Source organism: Bos indicus x Bos taurus, chromosome 21 (genome assembly GCF_003369695.1).
Source record: "Bos indicus x Bos taurus breed Angus x Brahman F1 hybrid chromosome 21, Bos_hybrid_MaternalHap_v2.0, whole genome shotgun sequence".
Lineage (NCBI taxonomy): Eukaryota > Metazoa > Chordata > Mammalia > Artiodactyla > Bovidae > Bos > Bos indicus x Bos taurus.
In genome coordinates this window covers 59,007,921-59,035,810 of record NC_040096.1, presented here as the reverse complement: position 1 = coordinate 59,035,810, position 27,890 = coordinate 59,007,921, and the positions used below count along the sequence as shown (strand labels likewise).

Sequence of the window (27,890 nt, the reverse complement as noted above, 5' to 3'; positions counted from 1 at the left end):
GATTGGGAAGAAATCTGTAAATAGCATTTACTCCTACAGTTGAGAGCCACCGCAGAGTGGATCTGTCATTTTCTGCCACAGTTGTACATCCCACAGTATTCCTAGTTGGGGCAGAGGGGATTCAGCAGTGGAGGAACCCAGCTGAGTGGGTCGCTATCCAATCAGAAGCTCAACACTGCATTGACACAGGCTAAGACGGATTGGTCTGTGAGCAACCAAAAATGTTGGGTGAGAGGGCTGGCACTACACATTCTAATGTTTTGTTCAGTTGCTAAGTCATATCTGACTTTTTGCAATCACTTTCTAATACTCTCCCTTAGTTACAGAGTTGCTGATCTGTAGAAGGAGGAGTCCTCCTTTCTGTTTCAAAGATTATCATCCAAGATGGAACTTCCTCTCCTGTGAAAACTCCCTATGCTCTACCTGCGGCAAGAGGACCCCATGTCCCCCAACCCCCTCAGCATGCTTAGGGTCACCATACAGTTTAAACTGCTGCTTCCAGATGGAGGGTTAGAGGGACTCAGGGCTGGATGCCCTTGGTCTGACCTTCATCTTCTCTGGTATAGAAAGCCTGTGAAGGGAATCATTTGAATAGTAAAGTGTATTCTGAGTTAGTGGTTTGCTTGGAAATTCAACCTTGCAGCTCAGACCCTAGCATCTTTAATCTGCCCCCCACCAAGCAAGCCCTGAAGCAAACACTTCCATTACATTTCCACTAGGAAAAGATCTTTCAGCGTAAGCAAGGTGCAGCCTGTGGATGCCAGGACAGAGACATAGCTCAGCTTCCTTGTCATTTTCATTCTCAACAGACTGGTGCGCTTAATTTTGCCCAAGTTGAAGATCTCCTTCAAGATAAACTTTAAGCATCTGCTTCCCAAGATTGACCCCAAACATATACTGACTGCCACAGCAATCTCACAGGCCATCACATCGAAGGCTCCCCTGCCTAATTTGGAGGTGAGTGGGGCAATTTCTAGGGTCTCTGTTTTATTATCCACCACAGCCCTGATTGAAAATCAGTTTTTTAATACAGCAGTTATAGCTCTTATCTGCCCAGATCCCTGGGCTTTGGGGGTCCTTTCATCATTCTCTCACTCAAAGGTTATTGCTTCAAGCCCTGGAGGCATTCGGGGGTAAAGTCATGGGCCAGCCAGACAACATCTGACTCTAGTAGCTGTTATGTTCTCCTGACAGGGCAGTGAGCATGCCCACAGACCTGTATGCTCTACATCCACCCGCAGTACACTGTCTGAAGGGAAGAAAGCAGAGAAACCAGGAACAGTGGGCTGGAGTGCAGTGGGCAGGCATTAGAAGGGCTGGGGTGGCCTTTATGCCAAGTCCTGGATAAAGGCCAAGGGAAAGCAAGGGGGTATATGCCTCGGGACTCGTGTTCTGGGCAAAGAGACCAACCAGTGTATCTGGAGGGGATGTGAACCCGACATTTTTTTAAGAACCACAAGAAAGCCCAGGCAGCTAGAGTGATGAGTGAGACACAGTCTGGTAGGAGGTGAGGGCAGAAGGCAGGCAGAGCCGGGTCACTTGGGTCTCCCAGGCCCTGGATAGGACTGGGGTTTTATTTGATCGACATGGGAGACCACCAAGGCTGACATGAGTGTTTTATGAAAGATCACTTTTTGCCATGTGGAAAACAGGCAGTGTCCCTGGAGGAAGAGGGGACCCAGTAGGAAGTTTGGTGGGTAACCTAGGTGAGAGATATTGGCGGTTAGACGGGGCATTCAAGGGAGAGTTAATGGTGATGAGAAGGTGCTGTGGGCTTTTTAGACAGAGCTGGGGAGCGGGAAGGGGAGTCAGTTTGTGAGCTAGAAGAGTGGGAAACAATGGAGCCAAAGTCTGAGGCAGGAAAGATGAAGAAGGGGTGGGTCTCGGGCAGGCAGAGACTAGCTCTGCTAAACTGGAGATGCCAGTTAGACATTCGGATGCCAGGAAGCATCTACTCATGAGATAACTTTACCCACCCTGGTGGACACAGGGGTTGCCCTCCAATGACTCCGCCAAGGTCACTAACTAGCTGGCTGCCTTGTGGCTGCCCTGTAACACTTTGCCCAGAATGTAAACAGCAATCACAGTCTCTCATCCTGGTACAGCGCTTGACAAACCACAAAACACTTTCTCACGGTTTCTCTCGCTCAGTCTCCCAATGAACGCAAAGAACCCTGTTCTTTAATTGGGAGATGAGGGACCTGCTGCTCAGAGACATTGGATGGAGTTCCCAAGGTTGGGACCCCACAGGCATGCTGTGCTTTCCATGGCCCAGTGGGTATAAGTAAGTAAGTGCTAGTGGCTCAGTCATGTCTGACTCTTTTGCAGTCCTGTAGACTGTAGCCTGCCAGGCTCCTCTATCCATGGGCTTTCCCGGGCAAGAATACTGGAGTGGGTTGCCATGCCCTTCTCCAGGGGATCCTCCCAACCCAGGTGTCAAACCCGGGTCTCCTGCACTGCAGGCAGCTTCTTTACCACCTGAGCCACTAACAAAATCCACCCAGCAGATGTGCCCTGAGTGCTGGGTTTGGGAGATGTTGAGCTCTTCACAATCCAGTACAAACAATGTCATGGCCACGTTCCCCAGCAGGGCCTCCTGCAGATCGGGGGTCATGTGAGTTCTGGCACAAGCGCTTTTTCTCAGAGGGCAAATTGTCCTTGGTTGGATGGAGACAAGAAAACCTAGCTCCCTGGTGGTTTTCATCACATCCTTTTATAGAAGTGTTGGAAAGGACTATCTCTCAGTTATTTTGCGGGATTTTTTCTAAGCCTTCAGATCACCCAGACTTCCTCTCTGTTTTCTTCCCCTTTCTTCCCTTTTAAATGCGCAGACTCCTTGAGTCATCCGCCCAACCCTGAGGATGTCTGAACCCAACAATCCCCAACCCTAGTAATTGACCCCTTTTGGGGACATCTGACGTTCAAGGGCGAATTCGGTTGCTGGGAGCCAAGGGCAGCTTTCCAGGAGTGGAAGCTAGCCTTCCTCCAACTGCTGGTGGCTTTCCAGGAGTGGAAACCAGCCTTCTTTCAACTGGCATCAGCTGTCAGGGGAGGCTGCCTCTCGATCTTGCCATAGGAAATTGCTGGGCACACCCCACCCCCACTGCCACCCCCACTCCAGCCAGCTTGGTCTGGGGCTAACTCAGAATCTGTGTCTTCCAGGCCCTACATCAAGCTGAGATAGAGCTGAGCGAGCACGCCTTAACCGTGGACACAGCCATTCACACAGATAATCTGTTGAAAGTCCCAATGAAGGCAAAGGAGGTCCCAGCGGTCGTGAAAGTCCCAATGAACACAAAGGAGGTCCCAGTGGTTGTGAAAGTCCCAATGAACACAAAGGAGGTCCCGGTGGTCGTGAAGGTCAACAGACCCTTCTTGCTGTTTGTGGAGGATGAGAAGACTCAAAGAGACCTCTTTGTGGGCAAAGTCCTCAACCCCCAAGTTGAGTAGAGCCAGGGCCACACTGTGCAGCACAGGAACTTAGCAGGCCAAGAATAAAAAGAGTACAATTCACCAGCCATGCATCAGAGACACTGAAACTGAGAAGTGTGGTCTGGGAATGGAGTGGGGACAGGTCTTCACTGGTCTTCTGTCCAGGAACAGAGCGGCATAAAGGGGTTGAGGGGGTCTGCCAGGGACATTTGGCCAGGATGTCTTCTATCCTGGAACAAGGCTGACATAGGCAGAGAAGCAATTCTGAGTGGGTGAGCAGGTGCAGGAGGGCTGTTTCAGTCGGGGGTTGTCTCACAGCCTTGCTTCCTGCCCAACTGGAAGTCAGAGCGTGGCCCTTCATCTGTACTTTCCCTCTACCCCCTGCCCCCTGCCCCTGGCAGCCCCAGGGAGAGGCAGGTCCCACTGCAGAGAGGAGGCTGGGAAGAGGACAGACCCCTGGGGGGCTTCCATATGTTCACCCAGCTCCAGGGAGAAATGGGGTACCAGAGAGGTTGAAAGTCCCGAGTATGTTGACAGCATCTCCTCTGTCCCTCCCCTGGCCTCTTTCCACCTTCACAGCAAGCTTCTAATAGTAGTAGTGGTAGTCAGTTGCTGTCCTGTCTGACTCTTGCAACCCCACAGACTGTAGCCCACCAGGCTCCTCTGTCCATGGGATTCTCCAGGCAAGAATACTGGAGTGGGTTGCCATTCCCTTCCCCAGGGGATCTTCCCGACCCAGGGATCGAATCTGGGTCCCCTGCATTACAGGCAGATTCTTTACCAACTGAGCTAAAACAGCCTTCTATGAGAGAGTTGTTATTGCCTCCTACCACACAGGAAGTAAAAGCAGTGTGGGAAAAAAAGGACAATCATGCACAGAATAGGGTGTGTGTGTGTGTGTGTGTGTGTGGCTGGGACTTGGGTATTACCCGGCTGGCTATGAACGTCCTTGGACATATAGAATCAAGGACTCTGATGGCAACCAGACATTTGACAAGTCAGGTCCAGAGGCCAAGGGCACAAAGACATCCAAACAGGCTGACCCAATAGCGCTACCCACGCAGCAGGACCTTGCCTGGATGGGTTAGCTCAGCGTAGCAGCCAGAGAAGACGAGGCCAGATGGTGAAATGAAACTCTTCTGGTAGAAATTCCAGGTTCAGTGCTGAAAACACAAGGCCAGGAGTGAGACGGGTGGACAAAAATGGGGCAGGGGGCACTGACTCCTGAGCCATGTAATGACATGACCAAGACAGAACCTCCTGGGGGCCGCCAGTAGACCCAGGAGCCTTGGACTGGACAAGAGAGACCTGGGCCCCCTCAAAACATGAAAAGTCCCTCTGTGGTGGGATTTAGGACACAACCCAAGGGTGTTCTGGGGATGATGTGAGCCCGAAGGAACCCCATCCACTACCAGAGGAGTCGTTTCAGGGCTAGAACTTTCATTCTTTTAACAAAGATGCCCAAGAAAAGGCCTTGCCATTGGCATTATCACTTAAACCCAAGCTACAAGAAGAGAGGCTTGGGGATGGGCCACAAGAGTATCTTGGAAAAGTAGTCCAGTAAAGAGCTAACTCAAGAGAGGAACCATGAGGTGGATTGTTTTAGAAAATGTGGAAGAAGTGGAGTCAGAAGCATAAGCAAATGGAAGCAGGCCAGGAGACCCATGCTTGGGCACGGATCATATCCAAGCAGATGCATGGCAGAGGCAGAGAGGGAAGGTGATTGTAGAGGATGTTGAGGGCCTGGTCCTGACTTTAGTGGCCCCAACCTGCAGTGGCTTGAAGCAGGTTTTCAGTTCCTTGTCAGAGACTGAGGTTAGGTTGCTGCAGGGAGAGACCAGCTCCTAATCACTAGACCAGTGGTCAGTGACAAGGCCCTGGCCCCTTGGCTTTGCAGAAAAGAATTCCCATAAATACAGAAAGTACTGAAACAATTAAAGTGTTTATTTGGGGAAAAGAGTACAGGACATGTAGACAGACATGTGTAGACTCAGAGAGAGAGAGAGTGGTGCCTCGTGGCAGTTTTAATCACCTATATAGGGCGTTTCTTCTGGGTTTGCCTGGTTCTGAACCCATAGTTGGGCTTCCCTGATAGCTCAGTTGGTAAAGAATCCACCTGCAATGCAGGAGACTCCAGTTCCATTCCTGGGTTGGGAAGATGGGTCCTCTCATGTATACATGTGCATCTCTCAGTCAAGATGAGCTCCATCGAAGAGGACTACAGGTAACTGACATCACTTACTATGGGGTGGTGCCCCCTCCCTTTCTAACCTCCAAGGAGCTTTCCAGTTGGGAAGATTTTCTTGACTTTGAAAATGAGAAATATGTGGTCCCTTATCTCTTGTCTGGGCAAGGCCCAGCTTCCTCTCCTGATGGTCCTGCTATTGTATTTTTGGAGTTTTGGAGCTTGGATATTCCACAGGGAATAAACTCTATCTGCTTACCCTGGGGGAGGGGAGCATCTACCACCTGGCTCAGTTCCATTTAGCAGAGGGAGTCCATGAAGGATTTATTCAAGGTGTACTGGATGATGGTTTGATTTACACATATTGTGGAATGATCACCACAGTACGTGTAGTTAACATCTCATATTCAGAGTGATTCATAAAGGACACAACCCAGACACACAAAACCACCAGTAATGGGTCAGCAGCTGCCACGTCACGACCCCCTGACGTCACATCCATATGTGAATGTCTTCACTCACCAGGCCGGGTCCAGGATCTCAATTCACTCTGCTGGACAGGCCAGCAGGACGCAAACTATAAAGAAAACGTCACTTCCGGCCTTCATACCAGTTCTAGGAATTGACCTGACAAATATTAACTAGGCTGCCGTGATTGTCAAACACTATTTTCCTGCGGGTAGGAGGCGAGGCGGTGCTGAAGACCCAGGGCCCCCAGCCCAGGGACCTTGCTGTGAGTACCACGCTCGTGTCTGAAATGAAGGTGGGGATGACGGCACTCTCTTTCCCTCCCCTCTCCTCTCCCTCCCCCTGCTCACCGCCCCCCTCCCCCAACCAGTCCCTCCTTCTCACTTTGGCAGAGTAAATGGCAGAACTGAGTTCCCTGAAGGAAAAATGTGATGGTGTACTGCTTCTAAGCCTTGAAGCGGGAACTTCAGGTTTTAAACAACTTTTTATGAATAACTTGGCCTTTAAATTTCTTTTGAGAAACTCTCAGTATTTCTCACAGTTAGACAAGAAAACAGAGCAATACAACCCAAAGCAAAATGATCGCACGGTCGTAGCAACTTGATGGGACATTTTATTATATGAAAGAGGGATGCTTCAGGGCCCTGGTCTGGAATTTGACCCATGCTCCTGCCACTTGTGTCTGTCTGGCCTCGAGACTCAGTTTCCCCATGCGTACAACAGGGATAATATTACAGAGGTCTTAGGTTCTCATAAGGATTCCATGAAATGACATGAAGCAGTCTTCCTCCACTGGGGCACTGCTGGGATGTGGGGCAGACCGTGCTTCCTGGCTTGAGTCTATTCTAGCATTTCCAGAGCTTTCTCTCTCCCACTACACTGCAGTTGCATCTCCTTCTCCAGACTTTGAGATGATCCAAAATATCATCCCCGCTTTCGCACACATCCCTCCCACAGCATCTGAGAACAGGCTGGGAACTAGTGACCCAATACAGCTAATATCTCCATCTCCACCACAAAAGAAACGATAAATAGGGATACTACACCTAATTCATGGGATTCTTAATTTTCTTCTGAGATCTTTTGGGAAAAGGAATAAAGGAATAACTTTGGTGTAACTACATCCAGTCTCAGTAGAAAGGGGTGAAAATTAGCACTGCATGCTTCCTACATGCCAGGTGCTTTTATATTATATTATGTCTTACGATCCTTAAGCAACCCCACCCCCAGGGGGTAGGCATTGTCATTTGCATTTTGCAAATATCAACCAGCAGTTCAGAAAGCTTCCTTAACACAGTGCCACCCAGTGATTTAACTACAGAGCCTTGATTCAAACCCAGGCCCTCTGACTTACAGTTCAGTCCTTTGTGAAATAGAAACTCTGCAGGTCTGGGTGTCCTCAGGGTGCAATAAGTAGAAAATGGTAGTAAGTTCACTGGGATAAAAAGAATAAACTGGAAAAAGTTTTATTACAGCTGTATTTCTAATTTTATCCAGGGACAGTCCAATTTTTAAGCTGTTCTGTTTCCCAATATGAATGAGAATCATTACTAAGTGGGCCTGTTCAATTCAGTTCAGTTTAGTCACTCAGTCATGTCTGACTCTTTGCGACCCCATGGACCGCAGCATGCCAGGCCTCCCTGTCCATCACCAACTCCTGGAGCTTACTCAAATTCATGTCCGTTGAGTCAGTGATGCCACGTACTGAGCTGCAGTGGAGAGGTTAGGACATGGCCTTGGGGATCTGCCTGCAGTACTTTGACCAGCAAATGTGTTTCGACATAATCGATAGTGAGACTACATTCTTCCCTCCCAACAACTGGCCTTGGGGTTTAATGGGATTTTTAGGGCACCAGGTGCTATAAACCATCTGCAAAAATATGTAAATGGCCCAGAGATCGTTGGTTTGAGTGAAAGGCATTAAAGGTGCTGATTAACAACGTACTGATCAGAGATATATCTTTTGTTACTGAAACATTATTGACCAGAGTCATTTCAATATTCACTTATATAACAAAACACCAGCAATAGGATTTGGTTTCTGCAAAATCCCCTGGTCAATAGTGTGTTAAAACATAAAATATATCAGGATAGACAAACGAAGATGGGGTGGTGAGCTGTGGATGGCCGCTGTGGCATGGGACAACAGAAGGGTCAGTCTTGAAAGGAGCAAGGGGATGGGACTTCTTACCGAGGACAGCAAGGTGGGGGTGGGGGGGTGCTGAGTGCATGCTCTGTGTGGATGTGGGGACGTGTGTGTGATAAGCCTTCACCCCGAGCTGATGCTGCACTCCTCACCCTGAAGCACTTTGACCCCCTAGGGGTGGCATGAAGGCTCTTCTGGCCACTTCATATTAATAGACTGATATTAATGATGTTATGATACTATGGATGATATTAATGGAGTCACATCAATGAGCTCCTTAAAGCGCAGGAGCTATTGTATTTGTTTCCTAGGCTGCATTAACAACCTTTCACAAACTGGGTGGCTTACACAACAGAAACGGATTCTCACAGTTCTGAGGACAAGAAATCCAAGATCAAGGTGTCAGCAAGGCTGGGTCCTGAGGCTCCAAGGTGGGAGTCTGCTCCAGGCTGCTCTCTTTGCTCCTATAATCTTAGGTGTTCCTTGGCTTGTAGAATCATCACCCTGATTGATCTCTGCCTTCATCCTTACATCTCCTTCTCCCTGTGTGTGTCCCTGTGTTCAGTTCCCCTTTTTATAAGGACATCAGTTATATAGATTAGGGCCCATGCAACCATTCATATAGATTAGAGCTTCAGAGACATAAGAGACGCAGGTTCGATCCCTGGGTCAGAAAGATTCCCCTGGAGGAGGACATGGCAACCCACTCTAGTATTCTTGCCTGGAGAATCCCATGGACAGAGGAGCCTAGCGGGCCACAGCCTATAGGGTTGCAAAGAGTCAGACATGACTGAAGCCAACTTAGCCTGAATGCACACAACCTCATATTAACTAATTACAACTCAATGACTCTATTTCCCAACAAGACCACTTTCTGATATGCTGAGGATTAGGACTTCAACATTTGAATTTGTGGGTGGGAGACTCAATTCAGCAGATGTCTTTCCTAAATCTCTCCATCAGTTAAGATAGAGGTTTCAGCCCCTGCAAGTGACAAGAGCTACTGGAGATAACAGAGATGGAGTAAATCTCTCTCCTCTCCCCCAACCCCCGGGCCCCATTCATCCTGTGGCTTTGCCCCACCTCATGAGCTGCCCTCATCCATAAGGTCTCTGAGGCCGATTGTCACATCCACACTCCAGCTCATGGAGACCAGAAGAGTAGAGGGCATGCCTCCTTCTGGGACAGCCTGGCCAGGAGGTTCATGCAGCATCTTACCCCTCCAGTAGGCAAGATGCTAGTTAAAGGTCACACCCAAGTGCAGGGGAGGCCAGCATCCCTCCTGTCACAGTGTCCTGACTTTTGTCCTATACTGTTGAGGGTCACCCCAGTCTTTGAAAGTTAATGAATGATTGAAAGAATGACTAGAAAGTAGAAAGAAAAAGGAAAGAAGGGAAGGAAGGAAGAAGGAAGGAAGGCAGGGAGAAGGAAGGCAAAGGGTAAAGACCATGGAAGTTGTTGGGGTTTATTTTGGGGAGGGGGAAGGGGGGTTAATCGTTCAGAAAAATCAACAAAATGTTATAGATGAATATGTACATAAAGCTGAGAAGGGGCTCCTGCTGTGACTGAAGCCCTGGGGGAAAGTGTCTGGAGCCAGCTTGCTCACTCCCTCCTCACCCTCTGCAGTGCCCCACTTGACATCTCTGTGGGATCCAGCCTGGATGTGGGTTTACTGTGTAAACACGAGGCTGTTTATGAAGAAGGATGACGTGTTCCCCATCTTGTTTTCAGAGGATGGGGCCAGCATGGCTGTGGCTGCTGGGAGCTGGGATCCTGGCCTCTGTCCACTGTCAGCCCCTTCCTGCCCATGGAGATAAGAGCCTGAGGGTGCCTGAAGCCCCGCGTGGTCAGCTCTCAGAGTCCCTCCCCGCCTACCAGAAAATCACACCCACCCTTACCAGCTTCGCTTTGCGTCTGTACAAGCAGCTGGCAGCAGAAACCCCAGGAAACATCTTCTTCTCCCCAGTGAGCCTCTCCAGCACCCTGGCCCTGCTCTCTCTGGGGGTGCAAGCTAATACCCGGACTCAGATCCTGGAGGGCCTTGGCTTCAACCTCACCGAGACCCCAGAAGCCGACATCCACCGGGGTTTCCAGAGCCTCATCCACACCCTTGACCTACCCAGCCCCAAATTGGAACTGAAACTAGGCAACTCTCTGTTCCTGGACACACAGCTGAAGCCTCAGCAGCACATTTTGGACAACATCAGGGAGCTGTATGGAGTTTTTGCCTTTTCTGCCAACTTCACAAACTCTGATGCAACTAGGAAGCAGATTAATGGCTACGTGAGCAGGCAAACGTACGGGCAGGTCGTGGACTGCCTGGAGGAGTTCACCCCAGACACGCTCATGGTTCTCTTGAATTATATGTTCTTTAAAGGTGAGGACTGGCTCAGGCTCCTCCGTCTCCAACCCTGCCCCTAAAAGGCACCTATCTAAAAGTTTATAGCTGTATCTTCTGGAAGTTACCTCCCTATATTTAAATACTGGTCTTATCTGTTTTTATTGTTGTTTAGTCACTAAGTCATGTCTGATTTCTTGCCACTCCATGGGCTGTAGGCTTCCAGGATCCTCTGTCCATGGGATTTCCTAAGCAAGAATACTGGTATAGGTTGCCATTTCCATCTGCAGTGGATCTTCCCAACCCAGGGATTTAACCTGCGTCTCCTGGATTGGCAGGTGAACTCTTTACCACTGAGTCACCAGAGAAGCCTTGGTCTTATATCACTACTTCTTAATTTATCAATATTTGATTTCTTTTGCCATGTTTCTTTCTGTTCTACTTTTACTCTGATTTTTTAATACAATTTACAGTTAATCTTACTTTTCTATTAGTAATTCACTATTAGGGAAATATTTTATGTTTTATATTATTGCCTATTTCAAACCTACAGAAATATGTAGAAAATTACATAAAAACCTCCATGTACCTAGAATTAACACATGCTAACATTTTGCCATTCACTTCAGGTTTTTTTTTAAAGTAATATTGCAGAGACATTCAATTCCTTCTTAATCCTTCCCTGGTCCCATTTTCCTCCTTCCATCCCTCCCTAAAGGCAACCAGTATCCTAGGGTTGGTGTGTATTCCTCACATCCTTGGGTTTGCACCATTAGGGTCTGAGTCTAAATCATTATTGGTTCTCCTGAGTCTGACACAGGTTTAAGTATGTGTTCAGGTTAAGGACATTTGCTGAATGAATGATTTTCAAGGTAAACTTTGGCTTTATGTTTAAGGCCTCTAGGAATGTTATTCATTCATTCAAAAGCATACATTAAGTACTAACTATATCACAAGGACTTTCATTACCTTTTGGGGAAATCTGCTGGAGACAGTTTCAATCCCTGGGTTTGGAAGATTCCCTGGAGAAGGAAATGGTAAGCCACTCCAATATTCTTGCCTGGGAAATCCCATTCACAGAGGAGCCTGGTGGGTTACAGTCCACAGGGTTACAAAAAGTTGGACACGACTTGGCAACCACACAACAACAATATGAATAAGACAGAGTTTTCTCATTCTTGTGGAGGCCACAGTCCCATGTGAGTTGTCAGTAAGAAAAAGCACAACTACAACTCAGTAGGAAAGTGATACTCTTCTGAATAGATACGAGTGCACTGGAGTTCTTGGAAGATATAATTTTCCAGATTCAAAGAGCGAGGGAAGGCTTCTCGGAAGAGAAGTCATCTAAGCTAAGACACACAGGATGAGTTAGACATACTCAGGCAAAGAGGCTATGGGAGAAATGAATGGAAGAGGGTTCAGGTTGAAATACACTATGTGCAAAGGTCCAAGGAAAAGAGTTACCGTTACATTTTCAAGAAAGAAACAAATTTAATTAGACTGGTGCAAGTTCAGTCTGGCTACAATCTGGAAAATGATTTGGAGGAGAATAAGGGTAGAACAGGGCTTCCCTGGTGGCTCAGAGGTTAAAGCATCTGCCTGCAATGCGGGAGACGTGGGTTCAATCCCTAGATCAGGAAGATCCCCTAGAGAAGGAAATGGCAACCCACTCCAGTATTCTTGCCTGGAAAATCCCATGGATGGAGGAGCCTGGTGGGCTACAGTCCACGGGGTCGCAAAGAGTCAGACACGACTGAGCTACTTCACTTAAGGGTAGAACAAAGACAACTTAGGAGGTTCCTGAAATGGTTCAAAGTCAGATGGTGGCTTCAAATAAAGTGGTAACTTTGGAGACAGAATCAGCAATACTTGGTCATGGATTGGGGGTGGGCATGAAGGACAGGATGAGCCAGCCCCCTCCCCCATCACCAAGACCAGTGTTTTCAGGAGGTCAAGTCAGGAGATGATTGTGGGTGGAGATGGTAAGTAGAAAGAAAGAAAGTACTGCACACGTGGACAGGACTGTGAGAGATCCTGCATCTCTAACCAGTGCAGCTTAGTGTATGTCTCCCCAGGCTTGCCCTTCTAGAATGTCTTCTCATGGTTGTGTGGGTTTTTTGTCCTAAGCCAAGTGGAAGCATCCTTTCAATCGTTACCAGACCCAGAAGCAAGAGAGCTTCTTTGTGGATGGGAGGACCTCTCTCCGCATCCCCATGATGCACCAGAAGGAAATGCACAGGTTCCTCTATGACCAGGAGGTGGCCTGCACTGTCCTGCAGCTGGAATACAGTGGAAATGCCCAGGCCCTGCTGATCCTCCCTGACCCAGGGAAGATGGCACAGGTGGAGGCCGCTTTGCAGCCAGAGACCCTGAAGAAATGGGATAAACTGCTCCTCCCCAGGTAAGTGCCAGAGCGGAAGGACTCTGGCTGACTTTATATGAGAAACCAGCAGGTCTTGATCAACTCCAGTTGCAAGATCCTAAGCCCTAGCCTGGCTCTCTGCACTGTCAGTTAACCAACTACGTGATCTTGGGCAATTCTTGCCATGTAGGTCTCAGTTCTTAGTCGCTCAGTCATGTCCAGCTCTTTGTGACCCCATGGACTGTAGCCCACCAGGCTCTTCTGTCCATGGAATTCTCCGGGCAAGAATACTGGAGTGGGTTGCCATGCCCTTCTCCAGGATGTGGGTCTCAAATTTTCTCAAATGTAAAATGGGGCCATTATAACCACCACACTGGGTTGCTTGGAGGATTAATCAAATTAATATGTATAGAATATGAGAGTGGTACCTGGTGCAGGAGAAGGGCTCCCCGGGCATTAATCATGTTTACCCCTTCCTTGTGGCTCAGACGGTAAAGCATCTGCCTACAATGCGGGAGACCCGGAAGTTCCCCTGGAGAAGGAAATGGCAACCCACTCCAGTATTCTTGCCTGGAAAATCCCATGGACGGAGGAGTCCAGTAGGCTACAGTCCATGACGTTGCAAAGAGTCGGACATGACTGAGCGACTTCACTTCACTTCACTTCTTCACCCCTTTCTGGACATCTTTCTGCTTTTCCTCTTGTCTTTTTCTCCAGATAATAATTTACTACCAGAAGACAGCTAAGTCTACATAACAAATCAGATCAAGGACAATTATCCAATATTAAGAATAATTATGATTCACAAGAACAGTGGGTATTTCTTAAGAGTGGCTCTGTTTTAGTTAAAACATTCCTTAAAGAACCTAAATACCAAGAAGAACATTGTAAAAATAAAAATGCCGATCGCCAGTTTGGGAAAACTCTACCTATCCGCTTCCCTCTCACTTGCTTTTTGGTTTGTGGTTTTTCTCATAGTGGTTTTAGCCTTTTCTGGTTTCCCTAGACCACATACTCCAACTAACCCATTCTTGAGATGTTATCTTCTTTTATGGGGTACTCTGGATAAAACCTGGCCTCAAGTTCTAATTACCTCTTGCTGCATAACGATCCACCCCCAAAAGAATAGCTTGAAAAACACCCATCTAGTATCTCTCTTGATTCTGCGGGTGGACTGGGTTCAGCTGGGCGGTTCTCACTTGGGTCTCTCATAGACAGAGTCAGATAGTGGCCAGAAGTGGAGCATTGAAGTTTCCTCCACTTGGATGTCTAGAGCCTGGGCTGACTGGCTGGCTAAGCTAAGAGCTTAGCAGGCATCTGTCTCTCTCCATGTAGCATCTCCATGAGGCTAGCTTGGGCTTCTGCACAGCAGCTCAGCACAGTTGATATTGCTATAAGACAGCTCAAGGATCCAAGAGGGAGCATTCTGAAAGGCAGGAGGTGAAGGCTCCCGCTCTTTTAAGGCCTGGTTTCAGAAGTTAGCCAATGTCATTTCTGCCATATTCTATTGGTCAGAACATTCACTGGCTTCAAAGGGGTGGGGTATAGACTAAACCTCTTAAATCCACCATCACTACTTGATAGGTGTCAGTCACCTTCATCCCCATGGGAGCCTTCTCTCAGCACCCCAGTGGCACAGGTACCAAGGATAGAGAAACAGTGTTTTGTGTTTGGGTAGAGATTCAAGTACCAAATAAAAGATACAGGTCAAGGACACAGGCCAGGATTTAGGGTATTATTCCTGTTGTCTGTGACTCTACACAGCTCTGGTCAGTTTGACTCTAGCCCCATATTCTCAAGCTCCCTTGGGATGAACCTGCCCTTTCCCCCATCACAGGAGGAAGTACCATAGAATTTTCTAGACCAGGAGATTTTTTTTTTTCTTAAGAAGGGTCTGTTTTGACCTCCCACTTTGACCTTCAAAGATCAAAACCAACCCAGGTTATTTATCTAAACCTCAGTTGTTCCCTGATACCACGTGTTGTGCTAGAGAGTCACAATATCACGGTGGCATTTGAATGGGCTTCCAGACATGGAAAATTCAAGCTGCCAGGTTTCCCTTTCAGAGAAGGCAATGGCACACCACTCCAGTACTCTTGCCTGGAAAATCCCATGGATGGAGGAGCCTGGTAGGCTGCAGTCCATTGGGGTCACTAGGAGTCAGACACGACTGAGCGACTTCACTTTCACTTTTCACTTTCACGCATTGGAGAAGGAAATGGCAACCCACTCCAGTGTTCTTGCCTGGAGAATCCCAGGGACGGGGGAGCCTGGTGGGCTGCTGTCTCTGGGGTCGCACAGAGTCAGACACGACTGAAGCGACTTAGCAGCAGCAGGTTTCCCTTTATTCAGCTATGAGAAAGGCTGGTCTGCCCAGGGGAACTGTGCTTTCTGATAACTCCATTTCTTTATTTACATTGATTGAACACCTACTCTTATGTTGGGCTCTCTATAAGACACCCCTCAGCTAGGCTGTACTCAAACCCCACTCTATGGCGGGACCTGCCTTCCAAAGGCTGCCTATGAAATTGTGTCTGGTAGGCTCAAAAATTGGCCAATGTAATTTCTGCCATACCCTATTGCTTTCTGTCCTCCACATTTGTTTCCTTTTTATCACTGTTCAACTCACCGACTTCCCACTACCTCCCACTTCAGTTAGACATCTGTACCCTCATATTGGCCTAGGAGTTAAACCAATAAAAAATTGAATTAGCATCTCTAATTTGAATTTATTTGAGGCACAAGTTGCCAAGCTGGCTGGTAACTAAACCAAGCTTGCAGGTGTCATGACAACTGTCAAACAATAATTTCAGAGATGAATAATCCCAGGAAGAAAGGGACAGAATTCTGTGGGTCAAAGGAAACTTGTGAATATCAGATCAGATCAGTCGCTCAGTCGTGTCCGACTCTTTGCGACCCCATGAATCGCAGCACGCCAGGCCTCCCTGTCCATCACCAACTCCCGGAGTTCACTCAGACTCACGTCCATCGAGTCAGTGATGCCATCCAGGAATAAGACAATCTGATGGCAAAGGCATGGCAGTAACAGGAGAGAGTTACTCTGGATTCATGACGTCACTTCACAGGCAAGGTCTCTCATCAGATCTTCAACACCCCCTGAAGTCCAGATAGGTTAGAGATGGTGTAACTTTATTAAGGGGTTGCCAGTAGATAGGTTTAGGATATAGTTCAGAAACTGAGCCAACAGAACTTGCTCATGAATCAGATATGGAGGTGGGGCAATGTTAACAGCATTTACCTTCCATAGTTACTCTGTGACTTTAATCAGCAAAGCCTTGGAAACCTAACCCAATGTCCAGCACCTAGAAAGTCCTCCAGAAATGTGACAAAGATGAACACCTATGGCTGTGCCAGGAGTCTTCTTAGATCCAGACAAGATACTCTGTGTGGTCTGAAGAAAAGGGGTTTCTGGATTGTGGGATGTTCTGGCATAGTAGGTGGTATCATGAGAAGCCTGATTCCCCACCCCGCCCTGGGGAGCATGTCTCCCTCCCAAAGCTCAGGCTTCTCACACAGAGGGCAAGAGCAGCCTGTATAATGAGACAGCAGTGCTTCTCCATCTGATTCTCTCCCCAGCCTGCTGGATTTGCACCTGCCAAAGTTTTCCATTTCTGGAACATATAACCTGGAAGAGATACTTCCCCACATTGGTCTCACTGGCTTATTCAACTCAGAAGCTGACTACTCAGGAATCACTGGGCAGCTCAACAGAACCATCTCCAGGGTAAGGTGGTGTATGTGGGTGTGTGTGTTGGCTGGGAGGGGGAGGGTATGTTCTCCTTTGACATAAGGTTCATTTGAAAGTCAAGTGCTCCTTTTTTTCTTTTCTGGTTCCTTAATATCACAATCTTTAAGGCTTCTTTTCACTGGCAGCTCTCTTTTTACTCCCCTTTCTTCTAGACTTCTATGTTTTTCAAAGAAGCAACAGAGTCTTGAATAGAGTAGGCGCCCATCCATGGAGCCAGAATTGCCCCAGGAGTGGGACCAGTCTTCTTTTTATCCTTTAAACTTCCTCCAAAGGCAGCCAGTGAGATTCTATCTACCTTTGTTACAACTGTAGAGAGTAGTGGGCATGAACAGGAAGTGTATCCATCAGCTTTGCTATAGTAACAAACAATCCCCAAATCTCAGTGTCTTCTTGTAACAGAGGTTTATGTCATTCATGTGACATATCAGAGGTGTATCACTACATCTCACTACAAATCTACTTCGCATGTCTTCTTCATTCTAGAATGTAGGTTAAAAGAGAGGCTTCTATGTGGGACATGCCATTCTCATTGCAGTGGGGAAAAACAGAGAAAACATGCAATGTCTCTTAGCACTTCTCCTCACTCATGGCCTCTGTCAAGGCCACTCATTGACTAAGACGAATCTCACAGTTAAGACAGCCGTCAGTGGGGTGGGCTCATATTCTCTTGCAGGAAGCACTGCAGGCCACAGGCATGGGCGGGGGCTGATGACAGCCTACAGGAAGGGAGAGTTCGTATTTGAGAAGAAGAATGCAATTTTCCATAAGAGGGAAGACCAGAAAGACCCTTCTGTTCTTCCATTACCTTCCTAAGATAAGAGTCATTAATTATCAGTTTAGTCTTTGCTAGGAATTTCATAAAGAAAGTATACTGTCTTCAATTTCAGAAAGAGCAGCTGAGATTTGGAACATGAAACTAGGGAACAGCGACAGGGTTCTGAGTGTGTGTGTGTGTGTGTGTGTACCTGCCCATCATGGAGAAAGCAAACAAGAGGAAAAAGGAATAATTTAATCTTTTAAAGGATTTAATTTATGGTAACCTTCGCTGTTAGATTTATCTCTTTACAGATCTTTTTAGAAACGAAAGAGATTGTCAAGGCCAACATTTTCAATTTAATTAAATTTAAAGCCTCAGAAACCTTCCTAAGGAGTTGTGTGAAAATGAAGTTTTAAAGGGCTTCCCAGGTGGCACTAGTGGTAAAGAACCTGCTTGCCAATGCAGGAGACATAAAAGATGCGAGTTCAGCTCCTGGGTTGGGAAGATCCCCTGGAGGAGACAATGGCAACCCACTCCAGTATTGTTGCCTGAACAGTCCCATGGACAGTGGAGCCTGGCGGGCTACAGCCCATAGGGTTGCAAAGAGTCTGACATGACTTAGCATGACTTCCCTGGTGGCTCAGATGGTAAAGCGTCTGTCTATAATGCAGAAGACCCGAGTTCGATCCCTGGATCAGGAAGATCCCCTGGAAAAGGAAATGGCAATCCGCTCCAGTACTATTGCCTGGAAAATCCCATGGACAGATGAGCCTGGTAGACTACAGTCCATGGGGTCGCAAAGAGTCAGACACGACTGAGCGACTTCACTTTCACAAGGTTTTAAAAGAGCAGAATTCTTTTTTTTTAATTAATTGGTTTATTTTAATTGGAGGCTAATTATTTTACAGTATTGTGGTGGTTTTCACCATACGTTGACATGTTTCAGCCATGGGTGCACATTTGTCCCCGGATCCTGAAAACCCTTCCCACCTCCCTCCCCATCTCATCCCTCTGGGTTGTCCCAGAGCACCAACTTTGAGCACCCTGCTTCATGCATCGAACTTGCACTGGTCATCTAATTTACATATGGTAATATACATGTTTCAAAGCTATTCTTTCAAATCATCCCACCCTCACCTTCTCCCACATAGTCCAAAAGTTTTCTTTACATCTTTACTATCTTTCTAAATTCCATATATATGTGTTAATATACTGTATCGGTGTTTCTCTTTCTGACTGACTTTATATAACAGGCTCGTTTCATCCACCTCATTAGTACTGACTCAATGTGTTCTTTTTTATAGCTGAGTAATATTCCATTGTGTATACGTACCACAACTTCCTTATCCATTCATCTGCCAATGGACATCTAGGTTGCTTCCATGTCCTGGCTATTGTAAACAGTGAAGAGCAGAATTCTTTTCACGGAGGCCAGTAGGGGGCTTGGCACTTCAGACAACCTGGTTTTGCTGAGCTCATTTTGGAAACCATTGACTTAGGTGGAGCAGACCATTTTAACAATGAGGAAACTGAGACTTGGCAAGAACAAGTGCAGCTCTTAACAGAAAATGAGTCTCCAGCTTGTGCCACGTACACCCGACTGCTTGGGAAATGCTCCTAAGAGTCGCTGTTGGCTTTTTACAGACTGGTGCATGCCTGAGCAGGCTTCCCAGGTGGTCCACTGGTAAAGAATCCACCTGCCAATGCAGAAGATGCAGGATACATGGGTTCTATCCCTGGATTAGGAAGATCTCCTGGAGAAGGAAATGGCAACCCCCTCCAGTACTCTTGCCTGGAAAACCCCATGGACAGAAGATCCTGGTGGGCTATAGGCCATGGGGTTGGACATGACTGAGCAAATATACATGCTCGTGCAGCCCTCAGCCCCGTTCAGGCCTATCTGTCTCTCCTTCAAAGAGCAAACAGCATGGCCAGGGTGACACCCCAGGAGATGATGGAGGTAGAGAAACATGTGAAGGAAGGAAATGAAATAAAGGCCGGAGTTGCTTCCTGGGAGGGCGGGGCCTGAGTGGGGTAACTCCGCCTCCATCTCCCTGTGCTGCACGAAGTGGCCTCGCCCCCTTGAAGCGCACTGACCCCGTGCTGTCTCTGCCCCTCTACTCTCCTAGGTGTCACACAAGGCGACAGTGGACGTGAGTGAGCGGGGAACCGAGGCGGCTGTGGCCTCCAGCCTCCTCTCCCAGCCTCGGTCTCTGAACGCGACGTCGGCCCCACACGCCGGTTTCAACCGGCCTTTCCTCCTGCTCCTTTGGGAGGTGACCACCGAGAGCCCACTCTTCCTGGGAAAAGTTGTCAACCCAGCTGCTGGGTGACCATTGTGGGAGGCCAGGGGGTGTCTTGTCCGTTTTTAAAAAAACAGGAGGGCCAGCACCAACCTCCATCTCAGGGCTGCTGTGAGGACCAGTGAATCAGTGTGCAAAGATGCTAATAAAGTTGACCCTGGGTTTTGTGAACAGTGAGGAGTGATGCTTACAAGAGGGGGTTGAGCACCCAGAGCAGGGGTCAGTCATTCACTCTACTGTCTCTTCCAATCTGGAGTCAGCTGTGGCTAGAAAGTTGGCGATGAGAACAGCCTTCGGTTATAGCCTCCCTGGAGTCATCCACCAATGCTGCTACCACAGCTGATCCTTCCTGAGTGTCCTTTGGGCAAAAGTCCTAAGAAAAGGCGCAAAGGACGTCAGGAGGAGTAAGTGAATCTCTTGCTGCTTGGTGACCCATCTTGGCTGTATAGCAAAGTGATGTCTACCTGAAATATCATTGCCTGGATGTCAGAAGGTAGTTCACTTTGAGGGGAGACTGAAGCAGGGCAGGATCTGTAAGCCATGTTCTATGAAAAGAAGGGGGTGCGAGGATGGGCCAATGAAATAAAATCCAGAAACAGAGGTCAAGTGTCCAAGGACAACTCCAGATCAAAGAAAGTGGAAAAATCAATATGGCGTGGTGAGACAGTGGGCTTATGGTGCAATCTTGATCAGTGGGATGAATTTGCATCTAAGCAATGATGCATCCTTTTGGGGGTCAGCAGGCCCACTCCCACCAGTGTGTGCCTCCAGTCTTAAAAAGGCATCTGTCTGGAAGTAGTGGGGAAACTCAGAAATGCCAACACAGCTGCATGTATGTACCATGAATGTGACAATACACATTGTCACAATGTGGGGACAATACAATCCCCACAATGAAGTTGGTCCCTAGAGGGTGACTGTGGACGGTACATGTCTAGGAAAAAGCTGTACCAACAAGAGCAAGTGGTAGAACTCCCCCACCCTCATCCCGAGGAGGTAAGACTTGAATTGGATCTTGAAAGCCAGGGAAGCCTGAAATAAAGAGAAAGAGGGTAAGATAGTCCAGGAGAGGATGGAGGAGATGTGTTATGGGCAAAGACCACCAGAGAAAAGAAAGGAAAATGTATGTTCTGAGAAAAGAAGAGAAGACCAGCTTCATAGCAATAGAAGGCTTGCATAGGATCACAGGAGAGTCACGCTGGAGAGGGATATGAAGTTAAATGTTGGAGGCTTTGGTTGAGGGATATGAAGTTAAATGTTGGAGGCTTTGGTTGAGGGATATGAAGTTAAATGTTGGAGGCTTTGGTTGAGGGATATGAAGTTAAATGTTGGAGGCTTTGGTTGCCGGGGTAAAGGGTGTGAACTCTGTTTTGTCCACAGCGGGGAGTGGCTGTACAAGTGTGTAAGCAGATGTGGGTGTGGACGAAGCAGTGATTGGAGACTCCTGACAGGTGGGTGTGGATGAGACCAGGTGTGGTGAAGCCAGTGTGAGGGCTCAGCCAGAACAGGCATTGCACTAAGTCCACTCCCACCTCGTGCCCTGTCCTGGCCCATCCCACCTCCTGCCTCCGCCAGGCCGCCAGCACACGTGACCCCATGTCCAAACAGCCCCCTTGGGCCCTCTGCACCCCTCCCCTCCTTGCCCTGCCTGCCTATGTGGACCATACTTCTCTTATTAGAAAGGAGGGGATCCCAGGAGGCCCGCCTTGTGTCCTGGCAAGCTGCCAAGCACAAAACCTCTCTGTTGCTTTGAAGTAAAAATTGAATAAGAGTTAACCTTCAAAAGCTTGAAGAGCTGCCCAAATCCTCTTCAACACTGGAATTTGCTCTTGCAGAAATTAAAAAAAAAATTGTTTTAAGTTAAAAAAATTAAAGTGTGCAGGTAGGTGGCCACCACGTGCGCTACATGCACCGCTATGGCGGTGAACACGGGCGCTGCCTCAACACAGATTTACTGAACACCTACTACGTGCTACGTGCCGGGCACTGTTAGGCACCGGGAACAGGGCAGTGAGAAAAGCAGACAATAAGCCCTGCCCTCATGGGGCTTACATTCCAGTGGCGGAAAGGAAACAGGTAAATAAAATAAACACTAGAGCAGAGGGTCCAACCTCCAGGATCTAATGCCTTCTGATCTGAGGTGGAGCCAGCAATAATCCTAGAAGCAAAGTGCAAATCTAATGTGCTTGAAACCATCCTGGGCACCACGAAACTTTATCTTCCACAAAACCGGTCCCTGGTACCAAAAAGTTTGGGGACCGCTGCCCTAGAGAGAGACAGCAGTGAGGATGAGTTCTCTGTGGATGAGAATGTACCCAGGAAAGTCTGATGCACGTGAAGGACGCTTGATGGTGACTGAGCAGAGCACCCAGGGATGAAGCTGAATTTCAGCAGAATGTGTTGTGTGCTCCCTTTTAGCCTTCCTACCCAGGAAATTACAGGTGGAATCCAATCCTGTCTACTGGAGAAGAGGCTCTGAATTGAGACCAAGGTGGCCAGGAGGTCTAGAGATATTAACTCTCTGCTCCAGCCTAGGCATGGTGATCACAGAACCATTGACCAACCTTTCAAGTCTCCCTCTCTGTGTCCAGTGCTCACTATGCATTCAGTACTATGGATTAAACAGCATTATAGGCAATTGACAGATATCAATAAATTTATTAGTTGCCCCCCTGAAATCATGAGAAGTAGTTCTGCTCTGCGACCCTCTTCCAGGTAGGGAAACTGAGGCATGGTTTGCTAGCCCAAGGCAGAGCCTGGAGTTGAACCAGGCTGTCCAGCTCCAGAGTCCATATGCTTCACCTCTAGGGCACACCTTCTGGACTTCCCCGGTGGCTCAGACGGTAAAGCGTCTGCCTACAATGTGGGAGACCTGGGTTCGATCCCTGGGTCAGGAAGATCCCCTGGAGAAGGAAATGGCAACCCACTCCAGTACTCTTGCCTGGAAAATCCCTGGGATGGAGGAGCCTGGTGGGCTACAGTCCATGGGTTCACAAAGAGTCTGACACAACTGAGCAACTTCACTTCACTTTCACCTGCCAGGAGAACAACTCAAAAGTCACCCAAACACACCTCCTTGGCTCCAATACTGCAAGGACCTAGGCTGGAGAAGGGAAGGAGGGGGAAAGCCGGTGAGCAGGAGCCTTTGGGGGAGACGTTACAGGAAAAGACCCAGAAGCATGCCTGGAGGACAGAGACGTGCCCTTTCATCTGTTTAGAGCCATTCCTGAGTCGGGGACTGATACAAAGGAAGCAGTGAAACACGTTTACCAATGGAACGGTGTGAGGCGGGAGGTATGCCACCTAGTGACATTTTGAGGCAAAGCCTCAGAGGTGAGAAGGAAACAGCCTGATGAAGGGCGTGGTGTGAGGGACATGGGACACAGTCCCATGGGAGGGTTTAGTGGGAGGGAACCCACTCCCTTTCAAGCTGGGCAGACAGCCCACTCTCTCTCCTGTCTTCTCTTTTCACCTTTCCTGGGGAGACCAGTTGAGGCAGACTTCTGGACATGAGTGAATTCTTGCTACCTCCCACTGGCTGGACAACCTCGGACAAGATGCTTGATCTGTCTGTGCCTCAGCATCTTGGCCACAATGGAAAACACAAAACCCAATGTACAGGGCTTCCCTGGTGGCTCAGTGCTAGAGAATCTGCCTGCCAATGCAGGAGACATGGGTTTGACCCCTGATCCAAGAAGATCCCACTTGCCGTGGAGCAACTAATCCCATTTGCCATAACTACTGAGTCTGTGCTCTAGACTCCGGGAGCTGCAACTGCTGAGCCCATGTGCCTCAACTACTGAAGCCCGTGCACTCTAGACCCTGTGCTCTGCAACAGGAAAAGTCACCACAATGAGAAACCCACACACCACAATGAACAGTAACCCTGGCTCAGGGCACCTAGAGAAAAGCTCATGCAGCAGCAAAGACCCAGCAGAGTCAAAAATAAATAAATATTTATTTATATTTATTTCACTGCTGATGCAGTGAAATGTTATAAATATATTATACATATTTATAAATAAAATACTTATTTTTAAATAACTAGATAACTCAAATACTGTTAAATCCATTAAAAAAAAACACACACACAGAATTGTGAATATCAAATGAGGTCATGAGTGCAAAGTATTAAGCACCTGTTATACAGTAGGTGGAGAAGAAAATGGCAACCCACTCCAGCGTTCTTGCCTGGAGAATCCTGTGGACAGAGGAGCCTGGTGGGCTGCCGTCTCTGGGGTTGCGCAGAGTCGGACATGACTGAAGTGACTTAGCAGCAGCAGCGGCATACAGTAGGTGCTCAATGAACGGTGGTTTTATCCCCCCCTATTCTCTTGGCTGCCCCAGCTCTCAAGGTTGCCCTTTACTCCCACAGAGCATAGGTCAGCTCTAGGGAGTGTCCACATCCCTCAGGTGACCACTGGTCCAGGTGTGCGATGTAAACCCTTCCAGTGAAACCATGGAGGTAGAACATCCTCAGAACCCAAAGGTGTGGATGGAGAGCCTTCAGGGACTTTGCCCAGGGAATCCGCCTGGAGGGTGAGACCGCTCTTGCTCCAGGGACATTTGCTGTGGGGGGACATTGGCTGTGACAGTACTGTGGCACCCAGGAGGAGCCGCTGGCCCAGGAATGAGGGTTGAGACTGCAGAGGCCTGCGCAGGTGAGAGCCCTGTGAGTTTCCTCTAGAAACATCATTGTTGGTGATCATTCACTGGGCCGCTTCTTCACTCCCTTCTTAAGCTGTCACTTTCAATCATCTGTGAATTGAGTATGTTTCTCCCCAAGTGCAGGTTCCAGATGTATTTAGACTCCAAACCAGACTTCGAACCATCTAGAAGACCATGATCATTTTCTTTTTTTAAATTCTTGTGTCATATGGGAATATGGTTGACTAAAAATGTGTTCATTTCAGGTGTACAGCAAAGTGATTCAGTTATACACACGCATGTATCTGTCCTTTTTCAGGTTCTTTTCCCATTTAGGTTATTACAGAATTTTGAGCAGCGTTCCCTGTGCTGTGTAGTAGATCCTCGCTGGTTATCTATTTTAAATATAGCAATATGCACATTTCCATCCCAAACTCCCAAGCTCTCTCTCCCTCTCCCTCCCCCTTCCCCTAGTAACCATAAGTGGATGAAGAACCTGATCATTTTCAATGTAAGTCAACAGCTACCTAAAATTTATATTTTTTAAGATCTTATCATTTTCTTTTTGGTAGGTCTTGAACCATCTCTGCCATGCCTTAGAGTGCCAGCTACACTTATTTTGCCCTGGGTTGTAGGTAAATAGGCCTTGAGTGCTGGAACTAAGGCCCTGGCCTTGTGCAGCCTGCCAGAATACACAGGACCCTGTGAGGAAAACATCATAAAAGCCACTGTCTATCACCCTGCCTGCCAATGCAGGAGACACAGGTTAGGTCCCTGGGTCAGGAAATATCCCCTGGAGAAGGAAATGGCAACCCACTCCAGGATTCTTGCCTGGATAATCCCATGGACAGAGAAGCCAGGTGGGTTACAGCCCAGGGGATCACAAGGAGTCAGACACGACCGAACATACATTCACACATATGCCACTTCAGTATTTTAGGCTGAAGAGGTTGGTGACTTTCTGTTCCCCCAGCTGCAGCCTTCCAGAACTTCATCCCCTCATCCAATCCACCCCCACCCCTGAGAGCCCCAGTTTCTATAATAAAACCCTTTATTACAAAACTACTCCCAGTGCCTCTTTTCCTGATCAAGAAACCAGACTAATTCACATGAAGGCATCTTTATTTTGCCTTCTTTCTTGAAGGATAATTTCACTGGGTATTAAGTAGGCAGATTTTTTTTTCAGTGCTGAAAAGATGTCATTCCATTATATTTGACTCATATTTTTGGCTGAAAAGCTATCCATAATTTTTATAATCCTTTGAAGGTAATGAATTTTTCCCCCTCTGGCTGCTTTAAATTTCTTCTCTCTCTCTCTCTCTTTTTTTTTTTTTTTTTTGGTCTTCCAACTGCTTTAAAATGCTGTCTCTACGTGCTGTTTTTCTTGTCCTAATCCTGTTTGTGGTTCATGTAACTTCTAGAATATGCCATTTGATGTCTGTTTTGAAGAATTCTCAGAAATTCTCTCTTTAAAAATTGCTTTTATTCCAATTTTTTTTTCTTTTTCTGGGACCATGATTATGCATGTATTAGATGTTTTTATCCTGTCTCATATGTCTCTCATGTGCTTTTCTGCATTTTCTGTTCTTTTTTTTTCTCTCTAGGCTTAATATGAATATTTTCTATTTGCCCATCTCTCACTCCTCTCTTTTCATCTGTTTGGACTGCTATTGACTACCTCTACTGAACTCTTAACTGAAGTTATTTTATTTTTAATACTAGAATTTTAATTAGATTATTTTTGTGGATTCCACGTCTGTCTTTTCTTCTGTTTCATTATACAAAATAATCAGGGTGAAAGTCTGCTTGATAGCTCCAATATCTAGAGACCTATGAATGTTTATTCTCTATTTTTCCTCTTCATCTTCAGCTATTTTTTTCTGTTATTTGTCATGACTGGTTGTTTTTATTAGATGCCAAACAATGTATATCAAAAATCATGTAGTTGTGACTATTTTCTTTCTCAAGGGAATATTTTATTTTCTTCCCTTGGGCAGAGAGAGGACAGAAAGATTCTCTCGAAGAGTCAAGATTGGGTTTCAGTGTCTTTTGAGGTCTGGTTTATTTGGCCTTCCGCCACCTAATGTAGCAATTAGGAGGCCTCCACTGCCCCCTTCACAAGTTCGTGTACCAGTTCTTGTCCCCTGAATACCACGAGCCTGCTGAAACCTCTGTTATTTTAGCAGGTAACTTTTGTCTGATTATTCAGTATCCCATGCATTCACTGCTCCTATATTTTTGTCTGGAGAATCCCATGGACAGAGGGGAAATCGTGTGACTCATGGAGGACAGGCAGAAAATTCCTTGAAGGGAAATTGTGTGCAGAACACTGAATTCACTTCCTTGTGGGTCTCTATTTTCTAGATAATTGGTCCCTCACATCCTGCCTTCTTGTTGCTTCTGAACTCTCCTTTTTGTTTCCTCAGTCTAGTGACAGTGTTATAGGCTCTAAGCCACTGTGTTCTGCCCACTTCTGTGCCCTAGACTGGAAATCAGCAAAAGTCCTAGAGGGAAGAACCAGCAGCAAATGTTGCTTCACTGCAACACACTTCCTTTCTCTCTGGAATCTTCTCCCTGTTCTCACCTCAAGCTTCTACACTGTTCTCCAGTACCTTTAATCATCTATATTTTATATCTTAGTCAGCATTTATAGTTTCCTTGAGGAAGGATTAGTATGATTTTAGCCTCTCTTTCATAATCAGAAGCCAAATTCTTACAAAGAGAAGCCTGAGCTATGATTCCATGTGCTTGGTGGTAACCTCAGATTACATGTCCACTTGGTTGGTCCATGGAGTGAGTGTCCAGTCATTTGGTGCCCAGACATTATTCTGAGTGTTTGCGTGTGTGTTTTGGATGAAATTAACATTTAAATGAATTAAAGCAGATTGCTCTCCATAATGTGAGTGGGCCTCATTCAATTCACCGAAAACCTGAATAGAACAGGCAGGAGGAGAAGGGGACAACAGAGGACAGGATGGTTGGAGGGCATCACAGACTCAATGGACATGAGTCTGAGCAGCTCTGGGAGATGGTGAAGGACAGGGAAGCCTGGTGTGCTGCAGTCCATGGGGTCACAAAGAATCGGACACGACTGAGCGACTGAACAATGACAGCTGAATAGAACAAAAAACTGACCCTCCCCTGAGGAAGGGAGAATTTACTTGTCTGATGGCCCTCAAACTAGGACATCAGCTCTACAGGTTTGGGACTTGCCAGCCAACATAGTTACATGAGCCAATTCCAATCAGTTAAAGATGATAGATACACAGAAAGATAGATACCTACATAGATGGTCGATGGATAGGTTGACAATGATAGATACACAGATGGATACATAAATAGATAGATGATAGATCAATAGACAGATAGTACATAGATAATGACAGGTAGATGATAAAGCTATGTCAAACCTAGACAGAGTTTTTAAAAGCAGAGACATCACTTTTCTGACAAAAGTCTGACTAGTGAAAGCCATGTTTTCTC

General features: G+C 47.2%; 2 protein-coding genes across 8 annotated transcripts in view; both read left to right on the top strand.

Moving 5' to 3' along the window:
* LOC113879799 (uterine milk protein) overlaps positions 1 to 3,516 on the top strand; it is a 34,440-nt gene extending 30,924 nt beyond the window's left edge. For all 4 annotated transcript variants that reach the window (XM_027521602.1, XM_027521598.1, XM_027521599.1 and 1 more), the window contains 2 exons: positions 810 to 957; positions 3,163 to 3,516. In XM_027521602.1, the coding sequence (XP_027377403.1) occupies positions 810 to 957; positions 3,163 to 3,450 (436 nt within the window). In that variant the 3' untranslated portion in view covers positions 3,451 to 3,516. The remainder of the gene's footprint in view (positions 1 to 809; positions 958 to 3,162) is intronic.
* A 2,728-nt stretch (positions 3,517 to 6,244) lies between these two features.
* On the top strand, positions 6,245 to 19,931 carry SERPINA11 (serpin family A member 11). 4 transcript variants are annotated; one of them, XM_027521614.1, is made up of 6 exons: positions 6,261 to 6,350; positions 8,543 to 8,662; positions 9,963 to 10,608; positions 12,697 to 12,970; positions 16,502 to 16,676; positions 19,587 to 19,931. In XM_027521614.1, exons 3-6 carry the CDS (start codon positions 9,966 to 9,968, stop codon positions 19,788 to 19,790), a joined length of 1,296 nt encoding a protein of 431 aa, XP_027377415.1. In that variant the 5' UTR covers positions 6,261 to 6,350; positions 8,543 to 8,662; positions 9,963 to 9,965; the 3' UTR covers positions 19,791 to 19,931. The 4 variants fall into 4 exon arrangements, with proteins under 4 accessions (XP_027377416.1, XP_027377413.1, XP_027377415.1 ...); XM_027521615.1 differs by lacking the exon at positions 8,543 to 8,662 and having other exon boundaries at positions 6,245 to 6,350; positions 16,529 to 16,676; XM_027521612.1 differs by lacking the exon at positions 8,543 to 8,662 and having other exon boundaries at positions 6,245 to 6,350.
* Positions 19,932 to 27,890: the final 7,959 nt, after the last annotated feature.

Excerpts from the sequence above, each read along its gene's own strand:
- SERPINA11 (XM_027521611.1), top strand. Across the intron at positions 10,609-12,696 it reads GAATTATATGTTCTTTAAAG|CCAAGTGGAAGCATCCTTTC; the intron begins GTGAGGACTGGC and ends TTTTGTCCTAAG. Across the intron at positions 16,677-19,586 it reads TCAACAGAACCATCTCCAGG|GTGTCACACAAGGCGACAGT; the intron begins GTAAGGTGGTGT and ends CTACTCTCCTAG.